The sequence below is a fragment of the Schistocerca cancellata genome, chromosome 6 (genome assembly GCF_023864275.1).
Source record: "Schistocerca cancellata isolate TAMUIC-IGC-003103 chromosome 6, iqSchCanc2.1, whole genome shotgun sequence".
NCBI lineage: Eukaryota > Metazoa > Arthropoda > Insecta > Orthoptera > Acrididae > Schistocerca > Schistocerca cancellata.
The window spans coordinates 149,817,734-149,845,553 of NC_064631.1; the positions used below are offsets into that span (position 1 = coordinate 149,817,734).

The 27,820-nt window shown below is 40.2% G+C and overlaps 1 protein-coding gene across 1 annotated transcript in view; it reads left to right on the plus strand.

The window, feature by feature from the left end:
* The window catches only part of LOC126191201 (GPI ethanolamine phosphate transferase 2), a 93,902-nt gene that overhangs the window by 23,007 nt on the left and 43,075 nt on the right, over positions 1-27,820 (plus strand). Inside the window, exons 3-7 of the mRNA XM_049931995.1 lie at positions 12,112-12,321; positions 12,401-12,589; positions 12,699-12,844; positions 21,680-21,894; positions 22,001-22,200. Of these exons, the coding sequence (XP_049787952.1) occupies positions 12,112-12,321; positions 12,401-12,589; positions 12,699-12,844; positions 21,680-21,894; positions 22,001-22,200 (960 nt within the window). The remainder of the gene's footprint in view (positions 1-12,111; positions 12,322-12,400; positions 12,590-12,698; positions 12,845-21,679; positions 21,895-22,000; positions 22,201-27,820) is intronic.

Below are 27,820 nucleotides of genomic sequence, written 5' to 3' on the forward strand. Positions count from 1 at the left end.
TTAATGAACGAAAGTATGACGTTTCACCATCTTGCAATGTATGCAGTCTGCACTGCACTTAGAACACTGTCAGTTTAATTATGATCACACTGTAGATTAGTGTTTATCATAATTTGTTATGGATCAGAGATTGGTACAGAAGACCTTGCTAATGCTCATGACTTTAGCCTTGTTTTTGTATTGAGTACAATGAACAGATTGAGATCTGTATTGTCAGGCCACAAGGAGAATCAAAACTAGATGGTGGTTCAACAATGTCAGTTTCATTCTTCCCACTATCACTGGCTATAGTACTCATCATGGGAAGAATACATCACCATACCCTCAGCCATACAAACATCTGAAGATGCGCAGAGGCTTAAATTATCTCCTCTGCAACAGGAAGAGGTCATCTAGGTGTCCTGGAATTTTGGATATTTCAGCATAAGTCAACTAATGCTTTACAGCAGATAGACTTGAACATGATCAGTTCCATTCAGTCAGACATATTCACACCCACCTTGGAAGATATACTGTGGATGTGTGGTAAGTGGCTCCACTCAGTGCATCCCACTCTACAAGTCCCAGCACTTCCTGAATAGAAGAGATTTATGCAGTGTGCCAGTAACATAACTGATTGTGAGAGGAGTGCTGTAACCTTCTGGCCATTCATTACATAGCTTTACAATATAGTGTCCACAATAGATAGAAGTGAGGTTCCCCCATTTAGCAGTCCAATTCTTTTTCCACCGACACTAAAAAGGTCACTGACAACATCATACTTGAAAATTATACCCTTCTCAGAATTACTTACGTATTCTAAGTGAAAGCTCACTTAACAACAGGAAATTTACGAGGTGTATAACTTTGCTTCTGCCATGTTTTTCCCAACATTTGAGGCTTTAATGAAACGAATTGGTTACACATGTATCATTCAAAGTATTTTCCATCGCTGGCCACTACATTCTCCCATCTTTCAGTAGTGTTCAAACCCCGCGTCAAAAAAATTGTTCATCTTTTGCAGCGATCCATGAATCGATCCAATTTGTGACTTCTTCATGAGATCAGAAGTGTTGGTCAGCCAGGCCGTGTGCCATTGATCTAAACAGGTGATAGAGGGAGCAATGTCTGGAGAATACGGCAAGTGGGGTAGGACTTCCCATTCTAACATTTTCAAGTACTTTTTGACCTCTTTTGCAATGTGGGGTCGAGCATTGTCATGCTGCAAAATCACTTTATCGTGCCTCTCACTGTATTGCGGCCGTTTGTCTTTTAATGCTCTGCTAAAACACATTAATTGCATTTGATAATGATTGTTTCACTTGGTTTTAACATCTCATAGTACGTGATGCTGAGCTCGTCCCACCAAATGCAGAGCATGAACTTGGAGCCGTGAATATTCGGTTTGGCCATCAACGTGGAAGCATGGCTGGGATATCCCCATGATTTTTTGCATTTAGGGTTATCGTAATGAACCCATTTTTTGTCCCTGGTCACAATGTGATGCAGAAATCGCTTCCGTTTTTGCCTCTGTAGCAACTGTTCACAAACACACAAATGCCGTTCAGCATTTCTTGGTTTCAGCTCACATGGAACCCAAGTTCCTTCTTTCTGAATCATGCCCATAGCCTCGAGACATTTTGAAATGGCTTGCTGTGTCACTCCCACTAATCATGCCAGTTCTTCTTGAGTTTGACGTGAGTCTTCACTCAGCAATGTCTCCAATTTTGCATCTTCGAAAACATTCTCTCTTCCCCCACTGTGGTAGTCTATGACATTACAATCACCATTCTTGAAGCGTTGAAACCACTCACAACATTATCTTTCACTAATAGCGTCCTTACCATACATACTTGAGAGCATTCAATGAGACTCAGCCGCTGTGTTCTTCATATTGAAACAAAACATTAACACCTCCTGCAAATGACGAGAATTAGGCTTGTAAACTAACATTTTCAATCAAGAACAACTTTATGATGCAGACACAAATCGACTAATGTTTGAATGAGGTTATGTTGACCGAGGTTCAAGCTGATTGCCTGACGTCTGCAATCTGTTTCTTTCGACCGCTACTTACTGTTGTCGCCACCTATCGGCAAACGGCAGAAGCAAAGTTGTACACAGTAATAAACTGAAAATCACTCCACCACATAAACACAAGCCCAGCGAACTTATTTTGTCTACTCTCATAAGAGAAATGGATAGCAAAAGGTAGAGAGATATAGTCTATCCGCAAAATGAAAAGTGACCAGCACTTGTGATTGGAGAAGTTGCCTTTCCCAGATGAACACTACAGTTGCTGTACAGGATGACTAAAATGTTCCCCTGTAGATCAGGGTGCAGAGATTTACATAGATCCTGTGTGTGTGTGTGTGTGTGTGTCTGTGTGTGTTTCTTGTGTTTATATTATTAGTAACTCATGCCTGTATTCCATGTAGTGTTAGTGCACTTGTGGAGAAACACTCCCCAGGCATGTCTGTGCACTGCATCACCAATGATTCATAAGGCGTGCTGCAGAGGGAGTCAGTATAACTTTGTGAAACACTCTGTAGTTGCTTCTTGTGACGTAGTGGGGTGGATAGAGTGGAGAATCACTTGCTTGCTCGATATTCACTTTACAGACCTAGGAAAAAAGGAAGTGTCTGACCACAAACCGATGACCTACCTTCCATCACAGTTCTACTCTCCACCCTTCACCCCCCCTCCCCCTCCCCCTCCACCTTGGTACACCCCCGAACCCAGCTCTAGTGCACTTGGGCATGGTACACACCTTTAATATTTGCTCTTAACCCATTTCACTTAGTGATTTCCCTAAATCACTCCAGGCAAATGCCGGGATGGTTCCTCTGAAAGGGCACGGCCGACTTCCTTCCCAATCCTTCCCTAATCCGATGAGACCGATGACCACGCTGTCTGGTCTCCTTCCCCAAACCAACCAACTAACCCACTTCACTTAACACTGAAAGTTAATTTTGTACCATTGAAACACAAGTTTTAATAATCTGCAGTTTTTCTATCTTCTATTACTGTAGTGTCCCACGTAGATTACACACCTAAGATCTAGGTGTGCAATTGTAAGGCACGCCAGAGAAGTTGGCAGATGCTAGAACCGTCAGGGGCCGCCACTCACGGATGCGCATGCAGCCTATCCTTCGTGCACTTTACTCTCCAGCTGACAGGTTCATTGTGTTCTGACCACGAGAACACACAGTCAGTGATGGACACAACACTTTATTACATCTACCAATAACTTGTACAGGAAGTCATTTGTCATGGAATGGCTACACTACTAGTATGACAATCGTAGTCAGAATGTCAACATGTAACTGGGGCAATGCTGGCTGGGCCCAACTCTCTATGCTGTTGGCCAACCAATGCATTGCACAGAGGATAAAAAATAAAAAATGAATAAATAAAAAGTGAATAGGATCTTTTCCATAGGAAACTTAACATAGTTTAATTTTGTACAGGGAACATTTTTGCTAGAAGTTACGGTTTTTGAGTTATTCAAGAAAAATATATTAAAAGAGGCCTCGAAATCCCCCACCCCTACACTCACACCCCATCAATGGGGATTTTTATTATGCTGTTCATGACACTCCCTTCTACCACTGTACAAAAATTTGCAACTGCATGATTTTTTTCCCCCTAATCTTCCTTTGTTGAGAGGGCTAAGAGTGCATTGAGGGAAGTTAGTTTTGAGAACATCCAGCATCTCGTGAACTGTCCTTATATTCCTTATATACTCACCATCCTCCTTCCTGAGAGGAACTCCTGGATTGGTTGGATTTTATAAAGTCTGGTGCTGGTAGCTGACCTTCCACCTCCTCCCAGAATACCTTCCATGATGATATTTCACTTGCGTAGTTGAAAGATTGTATTTGACAACGCCCTCCTGGTAAGTGTTAAAAAGTCTTCTTATCTGCTTGCTCGCAATTGCAGTTTATCATTTCACCAAGGCACATTGGTGTTTGTGCACATCTTGGTGATAGGTCAGTTTTCTATGAGGTCGCAATGATAGACATCACTTCATCTGCAGTTTTCTCGAGATCTACTGGTATCGTTACTGAACTTAAGATTTCAGATAGGTGTGAGTTTAGGTCTTTCCTGCGAGTCCGTCTATTTTCCCTTGTTTCCTATAGGTGATGGTCTATTTAGCACCCAATTCAACCTCAAACTTGACATACATGTGGTCAGTTGAGGATGGCTCCAATGCCAAGTGCCTTTATTCGACATAACTACCCATTAGATGGACCCTTAAGTTGTGTCAGTTACTTCTTCCCTTCTTATGTTGTCGAAGGTAGGTACCCTGTTCCTATTCCAAATGTCTAAGTTACTCTTGAGTATATATTTGAGGAAGTACTCACATCTGCTGTTGGTGTCACTGCTTCTCCAGATGAGGTTGTAGGAATTGGCTTCACAACCATTCAGCAGTTATTCCTTCAGCTATGAACAGCTGTCTGCCAGTCTCCTCCCTTTCTGGGAAGGAGGAGCACTGCCCTCATAAGAAAGATAAACTGAGGTCAGTACAATTTCTCTCATGCTACCTTCTTTTCATTGGGTCCTCTTGATGGTCCGTGGAACAAAAGTTCCCCATCAGCAGGAACGAAAGTTCATTCTTGATATAAATGTATGTTCTGGGATCTTTGGATTTCTAGCATAAGTCAACTTAACCTCCAGTTCCTATGAGGCCTTTGAAATGAAATGCATCCTTTATATAAACAGGGTGTCCGGATCAGGGCCATGTGCACCATCTGTCTTCCCAAAAGATGACTCAGTATTGTTGCAGGTTTATCTGCAACACTTGAGTGGCTAGCTTGCCATCATGGTCACTTCCAATGTCTTTGAACATTGTGATGGTTACCTGCTAGAATACTGTCATTTTTGGGCCCTATTGTCATGTTGTTCCGAGAGATTCTTCACTGGCTTGCACCATAAGGGTTTGGTCCTCCAATACAACCTTTCAGCTGATTATCCTTCAGTCCTCTGTTGAGACTTTCTGGTTCTGTGCCCGTACTTCCTGGAAAAGTCTTCGCAGGAATATCCTTAAGAAGTTTCAATACCAAAATTATGATGTCTTTGTGGTCTTGCAGAGCTCAACTTCTGTCTTGACCAGCAGCTTGGCCTCCTCCCAAGGAGATATATTGGATCCCATCTTCTTAAGCCAGTCCACTGTTCCCAGCCCCTCACGAAGTTTAAGAGTGCCTTTGCTCAGATGAACCCTTCTGAATTTTGGACCTGGACTTGCCTCCCCACAGTTTCATCAAAGAGAACCATCTGAACAAGTTTCACCTGTGGATATCCCTCTTGGATAATGATCATCCTGAAAACTGAGACTGCACATTATTGATCTGATTTCTTATCCTCCCCAATTTTGCCAAAGAGAGCCATCTAAACTAGTTTCACCTGTGGATATACCCCCTAGATAATCACCATCCTGAAAACTGAGACTGCAATACTAGTGATCTGCACAGTAAGTGAAAGGTAGGCATAGAAAAAATTTGTGGACAAAGTTCCAGAATTTTTTTTAACAGACCTTGCGTATAACCACAATAAAAGGCAGAAAAAAACTTCTGTGTAGGCTTGCCTACTTGTTGAGAATGCAGAGTGGAGTTCTGTAGTCTGGTGTGAAAGTCTTCAGGAACCTACCACCTAGAAACAATAAATTGAGAATCCTTGTCACTTCATAAGAAAGTTTAAAACACGCTTTGTTAACCACTCCAGATTATTTGATTGTCTAGATTTGTAAATAAATGATTCGTCATAAAATGCAGTCTTTCACAGCTGGTATTTACATCCTGGACGATTTTTGTTTTATATGCATTAGGCCATGGTGCAGAGCATATTTCTCTGCCTAAATATTTTGTCTTCCAATGCTGGAAACATCAAGGCTATAAAAATTAGATAGCAGTTTCAAATGTAAAGAGTCTTATTGAGCCCATCTGTTTTTATATAGTAAAGCTGTTCAAAATATTGGATGATCGGGCTAAAAGAATTTATGAACTACAGTATTTGGAGGATGAGCTCAATCATTTAAGAACCACTTCCAGGAGAAACAGTGATTGAGAAAGAGATAAATAGTGCACTACCCCCTAAAAGGTCAGGAACTTCTAGTGCAAAAGAATGGACTAAAGAGAGAGTTTTCCTCTTTCATAAAAACAGTTACAGATTGCATCAGTAGAATACTAAGTAGATGCAGTGTTGACACAGTGTGTATACGCACAAGAAATGTATGCAAATCTTTGAACACTGCAGAGGACCTCCAAAGCTGCTTGCAACAGCAATTGTCATCAGGGGAACTCTAATAAACTGATTGTAGTATCTCAGCCCTGGGACCAGGAAGCCACCAAATTTGTGTCTTCGATACTATGATTTTATCAATATCCAATTGTTACTATGCTAGAATCTACAGAGAGCCCATAGAAATTCAAAAGCACAAAAAACTTCAACAGAAGAGGAGGAGGACTGAAGTTAGATAAGCAGTGAGCCCAAGTGCCAAAGGAAGCGAACATGCTATACACATTCTTCTGTGGCAGGCCAGTATAGAAGTGTGTGCAGAAACAGCTAAGTGAAAAAATCCATGCAATATGCATGTTTTGTGTATATGTAAAAGCTGACTTTGGAATTTTCCTTTGTGTGAGAGGGTGTGTATTTGTATTTGAAGTTCTAGGTTTGCATCTTTTACTGTTTACGTTGCTTCTGCATACTCTTTCGTTGATTGTATCAATATCTGTTTATATTGTGAAATTTGAACATTCGTGAGTGTTGTGATGAACTTTTACTGTTATCATCAATTTTAGGCCTAAGTTTAATCGTGCTCTTTTAAAATTTTGGATAACAATAGGTCTGTCATTCTTCAAAACAATTTTTCTCTAATTTCATTCTATAAGTAAGTGAGAAGTAGGTTATTTTTGAGAATTTTCGGACAGTTACAAAACAGACTGTTAAAAGTCTTTTGGATACGTAACCTATCTCATAGCAAATTAGCATTTGTGATTCACAGTTACTGTCAAAGAGTGTATCACTCCTGAATTACTTTGTATATCAATGCAAATTAATGTGCATTTTTGAGAATTTCCAAAGCTGCTATTGTCCTTTGCATAATCTAAAAGAAATTTGTAGTAAATTGGAAAGATAATCGGTGGGCTTGATTTAAAGTTATTTATTCACTGCCCAGTAATACACTGCAGTAGCTATAATGCAGCCCCACTCTGAATGCTGTTCTCAAATGTGGGATGAGTTGTTTCATAAGCAGCTGGAAATCACCTTGATTACAGTCAAATGATTGACAGCTGCTGCAAACCGGTGTGTTGTAAGAGCTTCCAAGAGTCGTGTACCAGTGATACCGGTACAGATACCTCAAGAACTATCCTTTCCTGTGTATCCCATCTCCTCTGCAGAAAGTGCAGGATCTGTCATTACTTGTCCACTGGGGGTGGCGTCTCAATGGTAGATCCAGGTGTCTGGTAAAGGATGGATGGGGACCAGGGACGACTTAGGGTGTTGTATTGATCCCCGTAGCCAACAAATTTGAATTACTGTCTTTTGCTGTAACTGAGCCTCCGGGACTCATGTCATGTGTTCTGGGGAAACCTGTTCTCTCCAGTGTCAAGAGGAGCCAAACACAAAGGGGTAGGGGTCTATTTATTATCGGCATTTCAAACGTATTGTGAATGATGGTACCCCTTAGGGAAATGGCAGCAAGGGACAGGAAAGGACACCAGGTGCACAATGTGTGTATACCTGGATAGTTAACTGCTGAAGCATTTCCAACAAAGTGCCAAGAGTTTGAAGTGCTCCTGAAAAACATTGAAGCTCACATAAATTTAGGTACAGAAAGGTGGTTGAAATCTGAGATTGATGGCAGTGGGATTTTTGGAGAAAATTGGAGTGTATATCAAAAGCATAGGCCATTAGGAAATGGAAGTGATTTATTTGTCGCAGTAACCAAGAAACTCAAATCCACAGAGATGAAAATTGAAGTTGCGTGTGAGATTGTTTGGGGAAGACTCAGTATCAGGGGTGGGCATAAAATGAGGACTGGATCCTTGTATCGCCCATCAGACTCATCTGTTAATGTACCGATATCTTTAGAGAAAACCTCAGTTCACTTGTGCAAATTCTGCAGTCATAGTGTAATCATCGTTGGAGACTTTAATCATCCAACAATCAATTGGAAAAATTACAGTTTTGTTAATGGTGGGCTTGATAAGAAATCCTGTGAAACGTTACTAAATGCCTTCGCTGAGAACTACCTAGAATAGATAGTTATGAACCCCACTCATCATGAAAATATATTGGATCTATTGGCAATAAATAAACTTGACCTCTTTGAGGATGTCCACATCGAGACTGATATCAGTGACCATGACACAGTTGTGGCAACAATGATTACCAAAGCAGAAAGGACAACGAAAACAACCAGAAAGATATATATGTTCTGTAAACTAGATAAAATATCAGTAGTGTCATACATCAGTGAGGAACTTGAAACTTTCAGCACTGGACAGGAACAAGTACAGGAACTATGGCTCAAGTTCAAAAGAAAAGTTGACCTGCTCTGGATAGATATGAACCCAGGAGAGCAGTTCATAATGGGAGGGACCCTCCCAGTCACTGTAAAGAAACTTCAAAAGAAACAGAGGTTACTACATAATAGGTTAAAACAAAGCATAGGGCTATAGATAGAGAGATGCTGAATGAAACACCCAAAGAAACTATGATCATATGTAAAGGCTGTTAGTGGAACCAAAGTTAGTGTCGAGTCCCTAATGACTGAGACAGGAATTGAAATTGAAGTTAGCAAAGCAAAAACTGAAATGCTCAACTCTGTGTTCAAATGTTCCTTTACAAAGGAAAACCCAGGAGAATTGCCCCATTTTAATTGTTGTACCATTGAAAATATGGTTGAAATAAGTGTTACTGACCTTGGTGTTGAGAAACAGCAGAAATTATTAAAATTGAACAAAGCTCCAGGGCCCAACGAAATCCCTATCGATACCACACCTACACTTATTGACAAAAGTAAAATCTTGTGAGGTACCGAGTCATCGTCAGGTATAGAAGTAACTTGTGGTGTGCTCCAGGAAAGTGTGTTGGGACCCTTGCTGTTCATACTGTATATCAGTGACTTTGCAGACAATATTAATACTAGCCTCAGACATTTTGCAGATGATGCAGTTGTGTATGATGAAGTACTGTCTGAAAGAAGGTGCACAAATATTCAGTCATATCTCGATAAGATTCCGATGTGGTGTAGAAGATTAGCAGCTTGCTTTAAATTGTCAGAAATATAAAATTGTGTACTTCATGAAATGAAGGACATAGTATCATATGGCTATAATATCAGTGAGTCACTGTTGGAATTAGCCAACTCGTACAAATACCTGGGTGTAACACTTCGTAGGTATATGAAATGGCATGATCACATAGTTTCAGTTGTGGATGAAGCAGTTGGTTGACTTCCATTTAGTGGTTGAATATTGAGGAAGTGCAATCATTATTCTACAAAGGAGATTGCGTACAAGTCCTCCTGGGACTCGTTCTTTAATATTGCTCAAGTTTGTGTTACTCGTACCAGATAGTACAAACAGGGGATATTGAACATATACAGAGAAAGGTAGCATGAATGGTCATAGGTTTGTTTGATCCATGTGAGAGTGTCACAGAGATACTGAAGGAACTGAACTGTAAGACTCTTGAAGATAGACATAAACTAGCCCAAGAAAGTCTAATAACAAAGTTTCAAGAACTGGTTTTAAATAATGAGTCTAGGAATATGCCATAACCCGCTACGTATCACTCACATAGTGATCATGAGGATAATATTAGAATAATTACTACACACACAGAGGCTTGCAAACAGTAATTCTTCCCATGTTCCATATGTAAATGGAACGGGGAGAAACCCTAGTAACTGATACAATGGGATGTGCCCTCTGCTATGCACCTCACGGTGCTTTGCAGAGTATAGATGTCAATGTAGATTACACAATCTCAGTATGACTGTGATCTTAGGTATTGCCCTGATGAATGTCACAAACTGATTGTTGCATGGAAATGTGTAGACGATTCGGCTCACTTAGCATGTTTTGCTTTGATAGTGCTATCTGAGTCTTGATTGCCTCTGATGACATCTTCAGCATTGGAAGATGAAACATGAGGCAGAGAAATATGCTGTATCTCCAGCATGCTGGAGTTAGTGATGGGCTCATATGGAGCCACATTGTTTACTCTCAAACTTGTTGATTTGTGGCGTTTTCCACTAGGGTGGTTGGTGTATGGGACCTCATCAGCATCATCAGTCCAGAACTGGTCATCAATAAATAAATGTTCATCCTGTGCAACTTAAGATGGTTTTCATAACGGTTATTGTAAAAGAAATATGTCTTGGACCACTGCCTAAGGCTAATAAAGAAAAAAAATCACCAAGGATGTAAAAGATTTCTCTTACCAGCATAACTGGTGACTATGCTGACCTTTAACATATCTCTGTTGTTATGGTGTTGCTGTGGTCTTTAGTCCGAAGACTGGTTTGATGCAGCTCTCCACGCTACTCGATCCTGTGCAGGCCTATTCATCTCTGAGTAACTATTACGAAGTACATCCTTATGAATCGGCTTACTGTATTCAGATCTTGGTCTCCCCCTAAGATTTTTACCCCCAATGCTTCCCTCCAGTACTAAATTGTTGATCCCTTGATTTCTCAGAATGTGTCCTACTACCTAATCCGTTCTTCTAATCTGGTTGTGCCACAAATTTTTCTCTTCAGTTCTGTTCAGTACCTCTTCATTAGTTACGTGATCAACCCATCTAATCTTCAGCATTCGTCTGTAACACCACATTTCAAAATCTTCTATTCTCTTGCTGTCTTAACTGTTTCTCATCCATGTTTCACTTCAGTAGGTGGCTCCACTCCGTACAAATACTTCAGGAACACTTTTCTTGCCATTGCCAGTCTACATTTTACATCCTGTCTACTTTGGCCATCATCAGTTATTTTGCTGCCCAAATAGCAGAACTCATCTACTACCTTAAGTGCCTCATTTCCTAATCTAATGTCCTCAACATCACCTGATTTAATTCAACTAAAGTCCATTATGGTACACACCTAATTATGGCCCTATGATAAATGTCAATATGGCTATATGGATTTTAAGCTAGCAATATGAAATTAAAAACCTGGAGTGAGTGCAAATAATTTATAAAATTTATAAATTAAACATCCCCCAGGCTGTGGCTAAGCCATGTCTCCGCAGTATCCTTTCTTTCAGGAGTGCTAGTTCTGCAAGGTTCGCAGGAGAGCTTCTGTAAAGTTTGGATGGTAGGAGACGAGATACTGGCAGAAGTAAAGCTGTGAGGACCGGGCGTGAGTCGTGCTTTGGTAGCTCAGATGGTAGAGCACTTGCCTGCGAAAGTCAAAGGTCCCAAATTCGAGTCTCGGTCGGACACACAGTTTTGATCTGCCAGGAAGTTTTATAAAATTATAGTTCATAAAATTATGTGAGAGAAATTGTGGTCTGGAGTTATTTTCAGGGGGTGAAATATCAGTACTGCTGATAGGCACGTATAAAAATATTTGATACTACTCTAGCTTTAAAACTAGTATTTGCTTCTTCGAGGAGGAGAGAAGGAATAGGTTGGGGAATGTTCAAAATTAAGGGCACATCACTCAGCTTATCGGGCGTACTGATATTCTGCCTAATGAAGGTAAGTACTAACCATCAATTATGCCTCATAATTTTATACTTTTTTCAAGTGGATTTTCCTTTTGATACAAATAGTTCATGGTAGTTTAATGACAGATAATTATTATTGCAGTTGCAAACAGCGCCTTCTTTTGCTAATATGTACTTTGACTTGTTCCACATCCATGAAAATTCTCTTTCATGTTGTGAGTTACAGAAAACAGTGAATGAATGAAAATAGATAATAATAATAATAATAATAATAATAATAATAGTAATAATGTAATACTCAGTATACTTTTGGAAGGCAGCCCAAAAGACACTGAGAAGGCATTTATGTAGAGCCCATGAAAGTTTTCTGCAAAGAATCAACAGTTATTGTATGTATGACTCAGTGAATGTTGATGTCCACCACATATGAATGAAAGTTTGTTCGATATTGCAGGCTCTTACAACAGGTTCAGTGCCCAACTTCATTGATGTTATCCTCAATTTTGGTAGTAGTGCTGTTACTGATGATAACCTGTTACATCAGGCAGTCAGCAATGGACTGAAGATTGTCTTCTACGGTGATGACACTTGGCTGAAACTTTACCCAGACAAATTTGTAAGAAGTGAGGGAACTTCATCGTTTTTTGTATCTGATTTCTGGGAGGTAAGAGGTTTCTGCAAATGTGTGTGTAGCATGTGTTTAAATAGTGTGCAATCAGTAATTTAATGATCTATTCTTGAAGGTTGATAGCAATGTTACACGTAACTTACCATCTGAACTGAATTCCGATGACTGGAGTATAATGGTACTCCATTATTTGGGCTTAGATCACATTGGACATGTTGAGGGACCAGAAAGCCATCATATAAGAACAAAACTTAATGAAATGGACAGTGTTGTACAAAAAATACATGAACAGTTTGTTGTCAAGGTATGAACAGTAATATTTTTTTAACTTATGTTCTCCAGATCATGGAGGAAATGTGTACTATACAACCTGAAATTGCTCCATTTGTCTGGAATTTGCAGTTGTGTTTTAGAATACCAATGGAGGAAAACCATCTCTCATGGTCATCTGTGGAGATCATGGAATGAAAGATTCTGGTGGTCATGGTGGTGCATCACTACCTGAAATAACAGTACCAATAATTGCTGTGGGGCAGAGCTGTGTACAGAGATATTCCAGGTATAGCAATCATTATATGCATCTTTTTAATTTCCTTATCTTTGTAAATACTAAACTAAATGATTTTTTATATGTTTATTAAAGGGAAAAACAAGTGCATACTCAGAACCTTGTGATATCCGTGTCACATACACTGAGAGGGAAAAACAATCGCAACACCAGGGAGGAGTTGTACGACATAAATGGAAGTTGGTAGGCCTGTTTCCAGATCTGTAAGATGATGTCTATTCAAATTTCCCACCAACGTGTAAGAGTGGCACTAGGAGTACCGCTGTGAGAATGCAAATGAGATCTGCTTTAAATGCATACCATAGTGGGCGTGAACATTAATTACCTTTGAGATTGGATGTGGCGAGTTGATATTAGTCAAGAATGTTTTTAAGCTGACAAAGGTGCCATTATCAGCACCTTACTGAGTTTGAACAAGGTTGTATAATAGGGCTATGAGAAGCTGAATGTTCCTTCTGCGACATTGCAGGAATGTGACCACTGTACATGATAGCTCACAGCAGTGGTCATGAGAATGTACGTTCACAAGAATCCCGGGCTCTGGACAGCCATGTGCCACAACTGAGATGGAAGACAATTGTGTGTTTGCCGTATAGTTTTGTTGCATGGTATTGCATCTGCAGCAGCTACCAGAGCAGAATTTGCCACCACAGTGACATAATGAACTACTAAAAATCAGTTACTTTAAGGGTAGCTCCGAGCCAGATGCCATGTAGCGTGCATGCTGTTGACCAGAAACCACCACCATTTGCAACTTTAGTGATGTCAAGCAAGAGCTCGTTGGAGGGCAGAGTGGAGGTCTGGTTCCGCCTTGGTACCAGTGATGCCTGTGTGTTGGTTAGAAAGAGGCCAATTGATGGCCTGCAGCCAACCTGCCAGTGTGCTGGACATAGTGGACCTACACCTGGAGTTATGGTCTCAGTTGCAATTTTGTATGACAACAGGAGCCCTCTCTTAGTTATCCCATGCACCTGACTGCAAATTTGTATGTAAATCTGGTGATTCGACCTGTTATGCCACCATTCGTTAACAGCATTCTAGTGGGTGTTTACCAACAGAATAACGCTCAGCCACATAATGCTGTTGTAACCCAATATGCTCTACAGTGTGTCAACATGTTGCCTTGGCCTACTCAATCACCAGATCTATCTCCAATTGAGCACGTATGGGATGTTGGTAGTCAACGACTCCAGCGTCATCCATGAACAGTGTTAACCATCCCTGTACTGACTGGCCATGTGCAACAGGCATGGAACTCCATCGCACAAACTGACATCCAGCACCTGAACAACACAATGCATACATGTTTGCATGCTTGCATTGAACATTCTGGCAGTTACACCAGTCATTGACATCTACTGGCATTTCACATTTGCAATAGCTTATCTCGAGCTTACGTTAACCTGTGATCTTGCAACATTAGTAACTTAAATATGTTATCGGACCAATGTATTTCTGAAATTTCATTATTGTACATTAATTATTTTTTGGTGTTGAAATTTTTTCTTGTCAGTGAATTTTAAAATCTGTTCTGAACATGAAAATAAATTCATTTTCAAAATAATCACATTGTCCTGAGAGCTCCTAGTCATTGCAGTTGCATATATGCCTTGATGTTAGTTAGAGATGAGGTATTACAAATTGTACAGCTGTTAAAATATTTTAATTGAATAAAAGTGCCTCTGTGCATGCTGTTTGCACACTGCCACAAGAGACTTCTAAATTTTAGGCCTCTCTTAAGCTCTCGCCATTTGGGAATGGCTGACTACGTATGTTATACTATTATTTAGTTGTACAATATGTAACATGCAGATTGCTTCCAGTTAGAAATTCATCACAGTGTCATCTACTTCTATAGCAGCAGATTTTTCATATATATTGATGCCATGGAATCTTGGATATTCCTACTCTCTGTCCACTCTTGGATTATCTGGAAAACAAATGTTTGGTATTTCTAGTTCTTCAGGATTATAGAGTTTGTTTTTTCATATCCCTTCATTTCAGTGGACTGTATTGGTATGTTGTTTCTGTAATCTTCTTTGTACTTCATAAGTTAAATAAATTATTTTGTTTGCTGTGACTAAATTACAAGAGTGATTTGAAAAGTTCTCGGAATGGAATAGAAAAAAAGCACTTACATCACTGAAACGTTTTTTATTTTTCATTGTAGTCTCCTTTAGAGTAATGCACTTGGTCCAACGATGTTCCAGTGCCTTGATCACATTTTCAAAATCAGTTTCCTCCAGGCCTGCAAAATAGTTGTCAACTCCGGCTGTCAATTCTTCGTTTGAAGTGAATCTTCGTCCACCAAGAAAAATATTCAGTTTTGGGAAGAGATGGAAGTCTTACGAAGCCTTATCAGGTGAATAAGGTGGGTGTGGCAACAATTCATACCTTAGTTCGTGTAATTTTGCCATGTTGATGGCACATGTGTGCGGGCACGCATTGTCTTGATGGAAGCCGACTTTCTTCCTTGCTAAATGTGGCCTTTTCTCATGCATCTTTTGTTGCAATTTGTCCAGGTGGTTACATAGTATTCTCCAGTAATTGTTTGCCAAGTGGGGAGAAAATCTACAAATAGAATCCCCGTCGCACACCAGAATACTGATGCCATGACCTTTCCCGCTGAAGGAATTGCCTTTGCTTTCTTTGATGGCGGAAAATCAGCAAATTTCCACTACTTTGACTTGTTTCGTCTCTGGGGTATAGTAGTGCACCCAAGATTCATCTGTGGTCACAAACCAGTGCAAAAAAATCTTGTTCGTTTCTCCTAAAACAGGCCAAACATTGTTCTATGTCCACTCTCATTTGTTTTTGATCCAGCATCAAGAGTTATGGCATCCATCTTGCAGATATTTTTTTCATTTCTAATTCTTCAGTTAAAATGTAATATACCCTTTCATATGACATGTGGCAAGCATGAGCAATTTCACACACTTTCAATTGGCAGTCCTCCATGACCATTTTGTGCACTTTTGCAATGATTTCTGGAGTAGTGACACATTTTGGCCGAATACTGCATGGATCATCATCTAAGCTTTCCCAACCAAATTTAATTAATTTGTCCACTTGGCAACAGTTGAATATGAAGGAGCCAAGTCCCCCAGTGTATTCTGGAAATTGGCATGAAAGTCCTTTGCTTTCATACCTTTCTTTATGAAGTACTTAATCACTGCTTGAATCTTAATTTTTTTTCACCATCTTCGCAAATCACTATGTGGCGGTTTGGCCTGCTTTATTTATATCTCTGTTTGATGCCCTCGGTGTCGACGTACTGTGTTGCTACACTGGCTGAAAAAAAGATTGTGGATTCCGACACTGACTACTGTAAATAATGTAGCCGATAGGTGCACAGTTGCATTTCACAGTGCTTTACTTTCACTGTTCACAACCCACTAATAATACACAGTTATTTGGCCAGTGCACTATTGTTTCACTATCAATCAGTCCCAGTAATAGTTTTCAGGCAAACGTCCACATACTGCTACAATAGTTTAGTGTCTGACATCTACGAGCAGTAAAAGCCTAATCACAAAGTTCACAGTTCTTGAAGAATAGAAAGGTATGTATGTAGCAGGCACTGTCATTGTTTTTACACATGGCCTAATTGTTTAGCACTTATTCCACAGTTAAGTTGAAGCATTATTGTTATTCTAACCAACACAGGTTTCTCGTCTAAAACTCGACGGTGGACTGACTGTCTCAGGACCAAAAATTGGCCCCTTATATATCATCACAATAATAGGTCCTGTACAATTAAATCTTAACTCATTAAATTAACTGAACACATCGAAAAATTCTGTCTTTTTAACAGTTTTTTCTTCAGCAAGGATTAGAGTCGAATTATTTGTTTAAATGATGTAATTAACCCATATCGTCATGTAAACAATACTTTGACAAAACTGTTAATTACTTTTGAATTAAGGAAGGGCTGGTTTTGCTAACATGTTTTTGAATAGAGCCAAATAGATACTTTTAAGATTACTAGTATTTTGTCTTCCAAACGTTTATAATTAGTACAGAATTTGTATTTGTAAACAATAGAATTTAAGTTGCGAAACAATTACTTATTTCACCCTATAACAAAAGGTACTACCTAGGAATAGTCAAAATAAATTAGAAAATCAATTACATACCTAAAACCAAGCACAAAATTAGATCTGGTGTTAAATTCTTTAAAACTGAGGGCCAACCTTTCTCTTATATGAAAAAGCAGATTACATTCATGTATGTTAATGCTAATTAATTCAATAATGAAAAAATGAAATTTAAGGAGGCAGATGGCGAAACAAGAGGGGGAGTAAAAATATCTTAGCTCGCTTCATCACAACTACGCAGGGACAACAAGAGAGTCGCGTCACCGCCACAGCTCTCTTCAAAGACCACTGATGTGGCACATGTTTACAGGCAACAATCCATTGAATATCACGTGAACAACTTGTTACCCTTGCGCTGATCTCTCGTGGTGATTCCGAGAACTTTTCAAACCACCCTTGTAAGAATAACACTTTGAGTAAAGGGTCTATACTAAAACTTGATGGTGAAATGTAGATTCCCTGTGACTTGGCATTTGCTTTCAATTTTGGTGACTGTTCCAAACTGAAATAGTGCAGAGGTTTCCATAAAATTAGGTTCAGGTGGAATCAGATCTCATCGTGCAAGAAGTGGGTCAGAGGACAATAAAAGAATTCTCTTGAAGCTCACTCATAATTTCTGATGTTGATGTTCTTAGTTTGATTATTGACTGAATTCTTTTTGAGTAATATTTTGAGTGTGCTACAGAATTCTCCCTTTTCTAAGTATACATCTGTTGTAAATTTATTGAATGCAGTAGCCTGAAGTTTTCGTAAATGTTTGTATGGGGGATAATTTTAAAAAATTATAGATATACAGGGTGAAATGAGTGTAAGTGCTGAAAATTCTATAGGTGGCTGAGGATGGTGTACTGAACAAAATTACATCCGTATTTAAGTCATTTGCAGACTAATAATTGTAGCTATTACAAGTCACATGTTTTCAGGTTGGATAGTACCTCGATGTATGTGTGGCAAAAGCAAGCCATGTCTGTTTTCCCTGGGTCAGCAGATCCAATATTAAAGTGTGGATTTATGGACGCAAGACAGATAATCTGTACTGACAGGCGTCATCCACATTGCAGCGCAGGTATGCCCATGCAGAAAACATCAGATTGTAAAGTTTGTGACATATTTGTGGGAAGACTGATGAGAAAAAAGCAACCACAACACTGATGTATGTACATATCAAGGTACCATGTATAAAAATATCTGCACTTATACTCATTACAACTGTATATCTGTGTAAGGAGAAACATAAAACGTGTCGAACCTCAAACCAATGACTTTGCTGGAATGAGTGAGTGATTGAGTGAGGGAGGGGGGGAGGGGGAGAGAGAAGAGAGGATGGAGGAGGGGGAATATAGTTTTATTGGCGGAATCCTGGGAAAGTATTGCACATCTACATATGAGAACACATCTAACTTTTGTGTTACCTACATTTGAGAGGAAGCCAAATACATGCCGAAACAGGTTAGTTCATCTGACAACAAACCTAACCTAACATTTGCCAGTTGATTTTATAAGGGCTATCAAACAGGCTGTTTTTAAACTTCCTGCTGATGTTCGTGAGGCGATTAGGAAAGAAGTATGTCGTGTTGATAAGGGCATGTTCGCCCAAGTGTAGTATTGGGTGTGGTAGCGTTCATAGTAGGATATTAAAAACACACCATCAGGCAGTAACTGTAATTTATTTACTACCTCTTATGTCAATTAATAGTTAAAGGTATGCCATTTACTAACGTGTAAGTCATTGTCCATTGCGTGAATTACTTTTTGAATATGACTCTGCACAACACATTCATCTAGGCGATGTTGGAAGCTTTCCGTAACTCGGCGTAAAGTATTCCCTGGGACATTGCTGGCGGCAGTTCTGATGCAATCCTTCAACTCAAGAATAGTGGCACAACTTGTTCGGAACACTACTTGCTTCAGGTAGCACCAAAGGAAAAAGTCTGCATATGAAAGGTCAGATGAGCGAGGCGGCCAGGAAATGTCACCAAAACGCGAAATTACTCTACTGGGAAATCTCTGTCGCAAGAAATCCATGCAAATTCTGGCTGTATGCGAGGTCGCTCCGTCTTGTTGAAACTGTAATTGTTCCACATCCACATCGACCATACCTAATTGGGGAAGAATGAAGTCTTGCAGTATCTTTAGGTAGCGTTCACTGGTGACAGCTACAGCCGCACCAATGTCATCCTCAAAGATGTAAGGGCCAATAATCCCAAAGGAAGCAACTCCACACCACACTGTGACACGAGAACTGTGCAGGGGCTTGATGTGCAGTTCATGCGGGTTTACATCGCTCCAGTAATGCATATTCTGTGTATTCACTGAACCACATAACTCAAAATGAGCTTCATCTGAATCAGGTTGGTGTGCAACATTTGTGGATTTTGGCAAAGGAGATCACGCATGGTTAAACAGAATGTTTCATGTGAAACCCAATCGCGAGGCCTAATTTCCTGAACAATCTGCAGCTTATATGGGTGAAAATGGAGATCTTCGTGCAATATTCTCCTGAATGAGCGATCAGACGTATGCACAGTTTGCGCATGATGACAAGCAGATCTTTTTGGGCTACACAATATTGCAGCATGAACATTTTCCATGGCTTCTGGTGTCCGCACAGTTCTTTCACGTCTTGCCGGTTTGCCATTGCAAACAGAACCTGTTGTTCGAAATGCATGTACCGACCTCACAATGGTCCGTCCATCTGGAACTTTCCTATGACGTCCCAAGTTGAAATGTTGCCGAAATAGACGTTGGGTAGCAATAACAGAGTTGTTATTCTTGAAATAACTTTCAACAACAAGGCATGATGCTGTGCACTCCACCGCTCCATATCACTGTCACACTCAGTACAACAGCTCATTAGTACATGAATGCAGCACGAGCTGGCGCTTGTTCCTGCAATACGTCATTGTACTATGCAATTCAAATTACGCTATGAATGCTGCCGCACCCTGTATTACAGCAGCAGAGAGATTTGCTTTGTGTTTTATTTAGGTGGATCCTGGTATTGTTATCTTACCTGTGGGCAAGGCCAGTACTATGATTGTGTTAGAGAAGCCGCATTATTTTCATAAGATGCAGTGTTTACTGAATGAGCCCATGTACCTGAGACTAGTTGTAATAGGAAGATCTTGGAGAAAAGTTATTTGTTACAAGATATTATTAAGAGTCTTAAATTATACTGTTCTGTACCTCCTAGAGTGTATTGCATTTTGAAGATCCATAAGGAAGTAATTCCTCTGAGGCTTATTGTCAGTAATATAGGTGTTGTCGTGGAATAGAATACACCCAAAACAAACTCTTCTCTGTTGAACCCAGTAATAGGTCAGTGTGTACATCACAGTAGGAATTTGGTAGATTTCATATGGCAATTAAAAGGATTATGTTCGACTGACTGGTTTTTTGGTAGGGTTTGATGTGGTCTCTCTTCACACATGTGCTTCTGTCAGATTTATTACAGTTAGTTGAGGTTAGGTTTGGTATTGTGTTAACTAGCCTGTATTGACTTGTGTTGACTTCCACTTACTTTTTAATCAATGACCAGTTCTATGAACAGAGAGATGGAGTTGCAGTGGGGTATCCTTTGTCAACTATTGTTGCCATTATTTTTATGAAAGAGTGTGATAAATTTGCTGTAGAGTCAGTGGCATTGAAACCTGCATGCTTTTAATTTTTTTTTTTTTTATACGTAGACAATAATTTTATTATCGAGTCTTATGGGAGTGGGAGTTTGCAGAACTTTTCAGAACATATTAATTGCATCACCCAAATGTTTGCTTGGCTGTGGAGCTGGAAAAGGGTAGTTCACCTTGCTTCCTTGATGTGTTAGTCAAGTCAATTCACACTTATTTCAATCTTCAGGCTGATACTTGTAGCCATCCAACTTGGCTTGAAGAGGTACTTTGTACTTCTGTTCGTAGGGTCCATGTCATTTCCAACCCTGGAAGTTTATGAGTTTGAAGTTACCTTTCACTGAAATGGGTATAACGAGAACAAATCACACACACATTGAATAATGTGAATAATGAGAATAATAACGTGATTCCTAAGTCTACAGCTTGCTTCCCTTACACAGGTTATATTTCTAACAGGATTAGTTGTATTCCGAGGGAACAAGATATGGAGTGTGTTTCAAACGCTACCTAAGTTTTGGATCATTTTAAGGACTGTTAAGGATGATCTTGGTTTGTAGAAGGCTTGTGCCTACAGTACCCCATGCACTAGTGGCTTGCCATATGTAGGCCACTTATCAGAACTGTGCAAAACAGGATACAGAACACGAGTGTTACATATACTTACGATAGCCGAGGAGATATGCAATATTGGCTTGGTTCTGGTCATCTTATGGAATATAACTACACAGAGATTTTCATGTGCTCATTCAGTTACTGGGATAATGTTACTGAGGAAGTTGTTGACATTAAATTAGCAAGCAGTCTTATGAGACAGAAATTTTTATTTAACATGCGCCTGGCATTCTGCTATTTCTCTCTCCCAGTCAAACAACAGAGAGATGAAGTGAGTTGATTCCATTCTTGTTCTTCGCTCTTAATTCTTCAGCTGTTAATTAGGTGTTCTGTTAGATGTGATGGCTACTTCCACTGACTCAAGAGAAAAAAATTGTATTTTTAGCCCAGTTTTGCTTTGTTTGTATTGGGTGGGTGAAGAAAACACATTTCTGTTTTTATAGCATGATTCACTTTATAATACAGCAGAGAAATATTTGTATTTTCAGCTCTGTGTTTGATAATGAAAGAATTATTTCACAAATTGATTTAGTTCCTACATTGTCTGCTCTTCTGGGTGTTCCTATACCAGCTGGTAATCTGGGGAAGACCATATATGGACTGTTGCATCACCTACCAACAAACAAACAGTTGTATTTCTTATATTATAATGCTCAACAAATGGCTGAGTTATTTGGAAAAACCTTTGAGATAACAGAATCAGGTATGCCAACAAATATTTTGACAATGTACTGTGCATTACAAAAGTGTAAACAACTAGATAAGGAAATGTGTATAAAACTAATGGTATGATTTTTCTGTAATTCAAGATTGTCATTCAGAATATCAAAAAGCTATCCAACTTCATGAGAAATGGTTAATTTATGAACAAGAAGAAAAGAATACAACCATTGAAACAACCATTGCAGCGTATTACTCTGCACTGTCATGCATGGGTTTCAAACTTACGGAGTCACTGATAAAGTATGACATCCACACAATCTGTGTTGCCATTGGGGTGTTGGTGCAGGTAAGACCTTTGTATCTTATGTTTTTAAAAATAATTACAACAATCACAGTATAGAAATTACCACTGAATATATTTAAGACCAGTGTTGTGTTGAAAGTCTTTTGTGTATGGAATGTGTCTAACAATATGCTCACATCCATCAGCTACGCTCTGTGTTCTTCTTCATGCAGCAGTCATTTTCCTTCTGCACTCCATTTTTTTATTGCTTGTGTATATTTAATAAAATTGTTCTCTTTGTCATTTGGTTTCCGGGTAACATTTGTTTGCTTGTGTTCAAAATTTTATTGTTAATGTTATCTTTACTGTGACTTTTGCTTAGCATTTTTAAAACCTTTTTTTCTCAGGCTATCTTTTGAAGACTGTCCTCCACTACTTTTAACAACTTTAGGTTTAAGGTCGTGGAAATACCACAAGCAGCAATATGGCAAAGTATCTATCTGACGCCTAATGTCATTTCTAACTGTACATCATGTGGTTAACATTCTGAGTCTCAGTATAAGTACAATGCATATTTCTTAGAATATCAGATATGAATTAAAATTGATTTCCACTATTCCAGACGAACATCTGTTGCCAAAGAATTGTCATCACATGTTACTTCAGTAATTTTTTTCTGTGACATGTTTATGTCACTATCCCATTAACTCTGGTGTACTAGTAACATTACAAACAAGAATAGAAGGCTATAATGCAAAAGCAATTGATAATTTACTTTTACATCCAACTATCTTGCATGAAATATGAGGTTCATTCAAATGAAACTTGGTCAGTGCGTCTACCTTTGCCTTACATGTAAGATGGCACCATGTAACTGTGGGTATGGTGTCGCCATTGATTGGTAGAGAGACTGACACGTGTGCACTGTTTGATGTTCCATAGCACCATTGTTGTTCGCCGAAGCGAAGGTGGCCACATAATTTATCGTCCACTACTGAAAGTGCAGGTGAGTAAGCAGGAACAACAAGGAGTGAATCGATTTTTGGCAGTGGAGGGAGTTGGAGGCCATGAAATGTATCGACGGATGAAGGCTTTATATGGTGAGCACAGTCTGAGTCGTTAAAGTGTTGTGGAATGGTGCAAATGTTCCTTGAGGGGTGTGAGTCTCTTAGAAGACGATGCTCGTCCTGGACAGGCTCATCATGTCATCACACCGGAAATGGTTGCGAACGTGAATGCTTTAGTCTTGGGCAACTGAAAAATCACCGGGGACGAGATCCATCGGTTACTGGTTTTAGCGTGGGCACCACCCATGACAAAGTGTGTGACTGGGTCCAGGTCTGGATCCGACAGCAGCCTACTAGCTTCTTCAAGGATGGAATTGACCGGCTAGTGTTGCAATGGGATAAATGTGCCAACAATTTTGGTGACTATTTTTGAGTATATGTGCTGTGTATAACTACATTTTTGAGTTAATTAAATTGTTACCATTACTTTACACTAGTGACCAGGTTTCATTTGAATGCCCCTTATGTGAGCCCCATAATAGATGATTTGGATACACTGGCCAACAATGAAAATGTTTCAGGCTCAAAAATAGTTAATTCTCATATATTTCCATCTGCTGGATTAAAAAATCACCATAAAAATGACAGACTAGCGTTTGCTTTGGAGATAAAGTGATGATTCATTTTTAGAGTCAACATTTTCAGTTTGGGGTAAATTTTGTTTTTGGTGTTGGTGCACATTTCCAATAACAAACCACTAATGCTCTTATGCTGTTTGTAAGTCTTAAACAAAGTTACTGTTGCTGTGACTGAGAGTTTCATATAGATTCTACTGTAATTGAAGCAAAATTTCTGGTTTGAAAGTGCTTTTGTGGTGTAAAATTTGTAAAAATACCACAAAAATGTGTAAATAAGGTGAATAATTTTTGTTACATTTGTGGTGAAATAACATTTTCTTCACAGAAACGCAGTCTGACGCCTCTTGTGAAGACTGCTTATTAGCATTATTTCAGTCTGAAAGTAGGGGACCAGGATAAGTCATGGGCTCCACATACATGTTGCAACACATGTTGCAACACATGTTCAGTTACACTGCGAGAATGGCTGAAAAATAAGAAATGATCTATTGCTTTCACTGTGCCTGTGGTTTGGTGGGAGCCTACAGACCACACAGATGACTGCTATTTCTGCTTGATTCCACCCATAAAGCCAGGATTGTCTATGAAGAAAAGAAGAGAAGTTCAGTCCCAAATCTTCGAACTGTTAATTGACTCATTCTGCATTCAGATAGTTTATTAGTTCCTCCTCCACCGGAAAATTGTGTGTTTAAAGGAGAAAATGAAGACAGTGTGGAAGAAGAAGAAGAAGAAGAAGAAGCAGCCTTCCACATCCTGTGACCCTGATTTTGAGGGAAAACATGATAAACCACACAGACTGAGTCAAGCGGAATTGAGTGATTGCATTAGAGACCTTGACCTGTCAAAGGAGAAGGCAGAAATTCTTGTGTCTTGACCACAGCAATGGAATCTTCTCGAAAGTGATGTCACATTCTCACAGTACAGAAAACATCATATGGAACTGCTTCCCTTTTTGGAGGAGAAAAACAGTCTTGTTGTTTGCTGCAACATTAATGGCTTGATGAAATCTTTGAATTTGAATCACGATCCAACTGAATGGAGGCTGTTCATAGACTCCTCCAAGCTTAGTTTGAAAGCTGTGTTACTTCACAGTGGCAACCATCTTCCTTCTATTCCTGTTGGTCATGCAGTGCACTTGGAGGAGACATATGCAAATATGACAGCCCTCTTAGACTAGATGAGATATCAAGAACACAAATGGAAACTTTGTGGTGATCTAAAAGTCATTGCAATACTCTTAGGAATGCAGCTGGGGTACACAAAACATTGCTGCTTTTTACATACGTGGGACAGTAGGATAGGAAATCACGTTATATTAAAGTAGACTGGGAGAAATGTTAACCCCAGCGAGAAAAATGTCATTGCCGAGCCTGTTGTGTACCCAAAAGATGTTCTTCTTCCACCCTTGCATATCAAGCTGGGTTTTATGAAAAATTTTGTCCAAGGTATGAACCAAGAAGGATGGACCTTTAAGTACGTAAGAGAGAACTTTCCAAAATTAAGTGATGCAAAAGTAAAGGAAGGTATTTTTATTGGGTCACAAATTTGAGAACTTGTAAAGGATTTTGACCAAGTTTTGGAGGGGAAAGAAAAGGAAGCTTGGGAAGCCTTCAAGATGTTTGTGGATTTCTTTAGGCAACAAAAGAGATGATAACTACACTCAGTTGGTGACAGTGCTCCTGCAAAAATACCATAGCCTTGGATGCCCCATGTCCCTTAAAATCCATTTCCTCCACTACCACCTAGACATTTTCCCTCCTAGTTGTGGAGCTGTTAGTGATGAACATGGAGGAAGTTTCCATTAAGTCACTCTCGTTATGCAACAAAGACATCAGGGCCATTGGAATGAAATGGTGCTTGCGGATTACTGTTGTTCTCAGTATAGGGATGTTCTGAAACTCCATAACAAGAGGCAAGCTAAAAGATGGTGATCTTTTGCAGCCACCACATGATTCTCTTCAGATCCAACCATCTGCGAGGTATTCTTCCAGCAATTTAAAATTCTTAAAACGTAGCAGCCATTTAAAAAAAATTCAAATACACTTTCAATATTGTTAGCATATATAATTAAAAAGTGTACTTTTCTCTTAATCCGTTAATATGAGATACTTCCTCTTAGTGCGTGTCACAGAAACTATAGCTAAGGAAAATTTTTCATTGTTATACACTCCTGGAAATGGAAAAAAGAACACATTGACACCGGTGTGTCAGACCCACCATACTTGCTCCGGACACTGCGAGAGGGCTGTACAAGCAATGATCACACGCACGGCACAGCGGACACACCAGGAAACGCGGTGTTGGCCGTCGAATGGCGCTAGCTGCGCAGCATTTGTGCACCGCCGCCGTCAGTGTCAGCCAGTTTGCCGTGGCATACGGAGCTCCATCGCAGTCTTTAACACTGGTAGCATGCCGCGACAGCGTGGACGTGAACCGTATGTGCAGTTGACGGACTTTGAGGGAGGGCGTATAGTGGGCATGCGGGAGGCCGGGTGGACGTACCGCCGAATTGCTCAACACGTGGGGCGTGAGGTCTCCACAGTACATTGATGTTGTCGCCAGTGGTCGGCGGAAGGTGCACGTGCCCGTCGACCTGGGACCGGACCGCAGCGACGCACGGATGCACACCAAGACCGTAGGATCCTACGCAGTGCCGTAGGGGACCGCACCGCCACTTCCCAGCAAATTAGGGACACTGTTGCTCCTGGGGTATCGGCGAGGACCATTCGCAACCGTCTCCATGAAGCTGGGCTACGGTCCCGCACACCGTTAGGCCGTCTTCCGCTCACGCCCCAATATCGTGCAGCCAGCCTCCATTGGTGTCGCGACAGGCGTGAATGGAGGGACGAATGGAGACGTGTCGTCTTCAGCGATGAGAGTCGCTTCTGCCTTGGTGCCAATGATGGTCGTATGCGTGTTTGGCGCCGTGCAGGTGAGCGCCACAATCAGGACTGCATACGACCGAGGTACACAGGGCCAACACCCGGCATCATGGTGTGGGGAGCGATCTCCTACACTGGCCGTACACCACTGGTGATCGTCGAGGGGACACTGAATAGTGCACGGTACATCCAAACCGTCATCGATCCCATCGTTCTACCATTCCTAGACCGGCAAGGGAACTTGCTGTTCCAACAGGACAATGCACGTCCGCATGTATCCCGTGCCACCCAACGTGCTCTAGAAGGTGTAAGTCAACTACCCTGGCCAGCAAGATCTCCGGATCTGTCCCCCATTGAGCATGTTTGGGACTGGATGAAGCGTCGTCTCACGCGGTCTGCACGTCCGGCACGAACGCTGGTCCAACTGAGGCGCCAGGTGGAAATGGCATGGCAAGCCGTTCCACAGGACTACATCCAGCATCTCTACGATCGTCTCTATGGGAGAATAGCAGCCTGCATTGCTGCGAAAGGTGGACATACACTGTACTAGTGCCGACATTGTGCATGCTCTGTTGCCTGTGTCTATGTGCCTGTGGTTCTGTCAGTGTGATCATGTGATGTATCTGACCCCAGGAATGTGTCAATAAAGTTTCCCCTTCCTGGGACAATGAATTCACGGTGTTCTTATTTCAATTTCCAGGAGTGTATTTTTCTTGACCCAAAATTAGTAAGAATTGGCTCATGAAGTGCAGGAAACATTCAAAAATTGTTTTTTTGTTGGCCAGGGACATCAGTGTTCTTCCACATTATTTAAGAAAGGAAAAGTACTGTCTTGTGGAGCCATAACTACTGATGTGATCACTGGATGAAGAATGGGAACAAATTTACCTAGGGCAAACAATTGATGGAAAATTTAAGATTTCCTAAAAATTTGTTGTAATATTTTCTCTCAAATTTTCCTTTACAACAGGTCAGTGGCAATTACAGTCTAAGCTGAGGAAAAGGGTTGCTGGAACCAAAGTATATTGTGACAGGAAGAGAGAGCTTGATTTAAGGCAGAGGACTGAACTTAATCAAAACTTGAAAATGTACGAGGTGCATTCAAGTTCTAAGGCCTCCGATTTTTTTTCTAATTAACTACTCACCCGAAATTGAT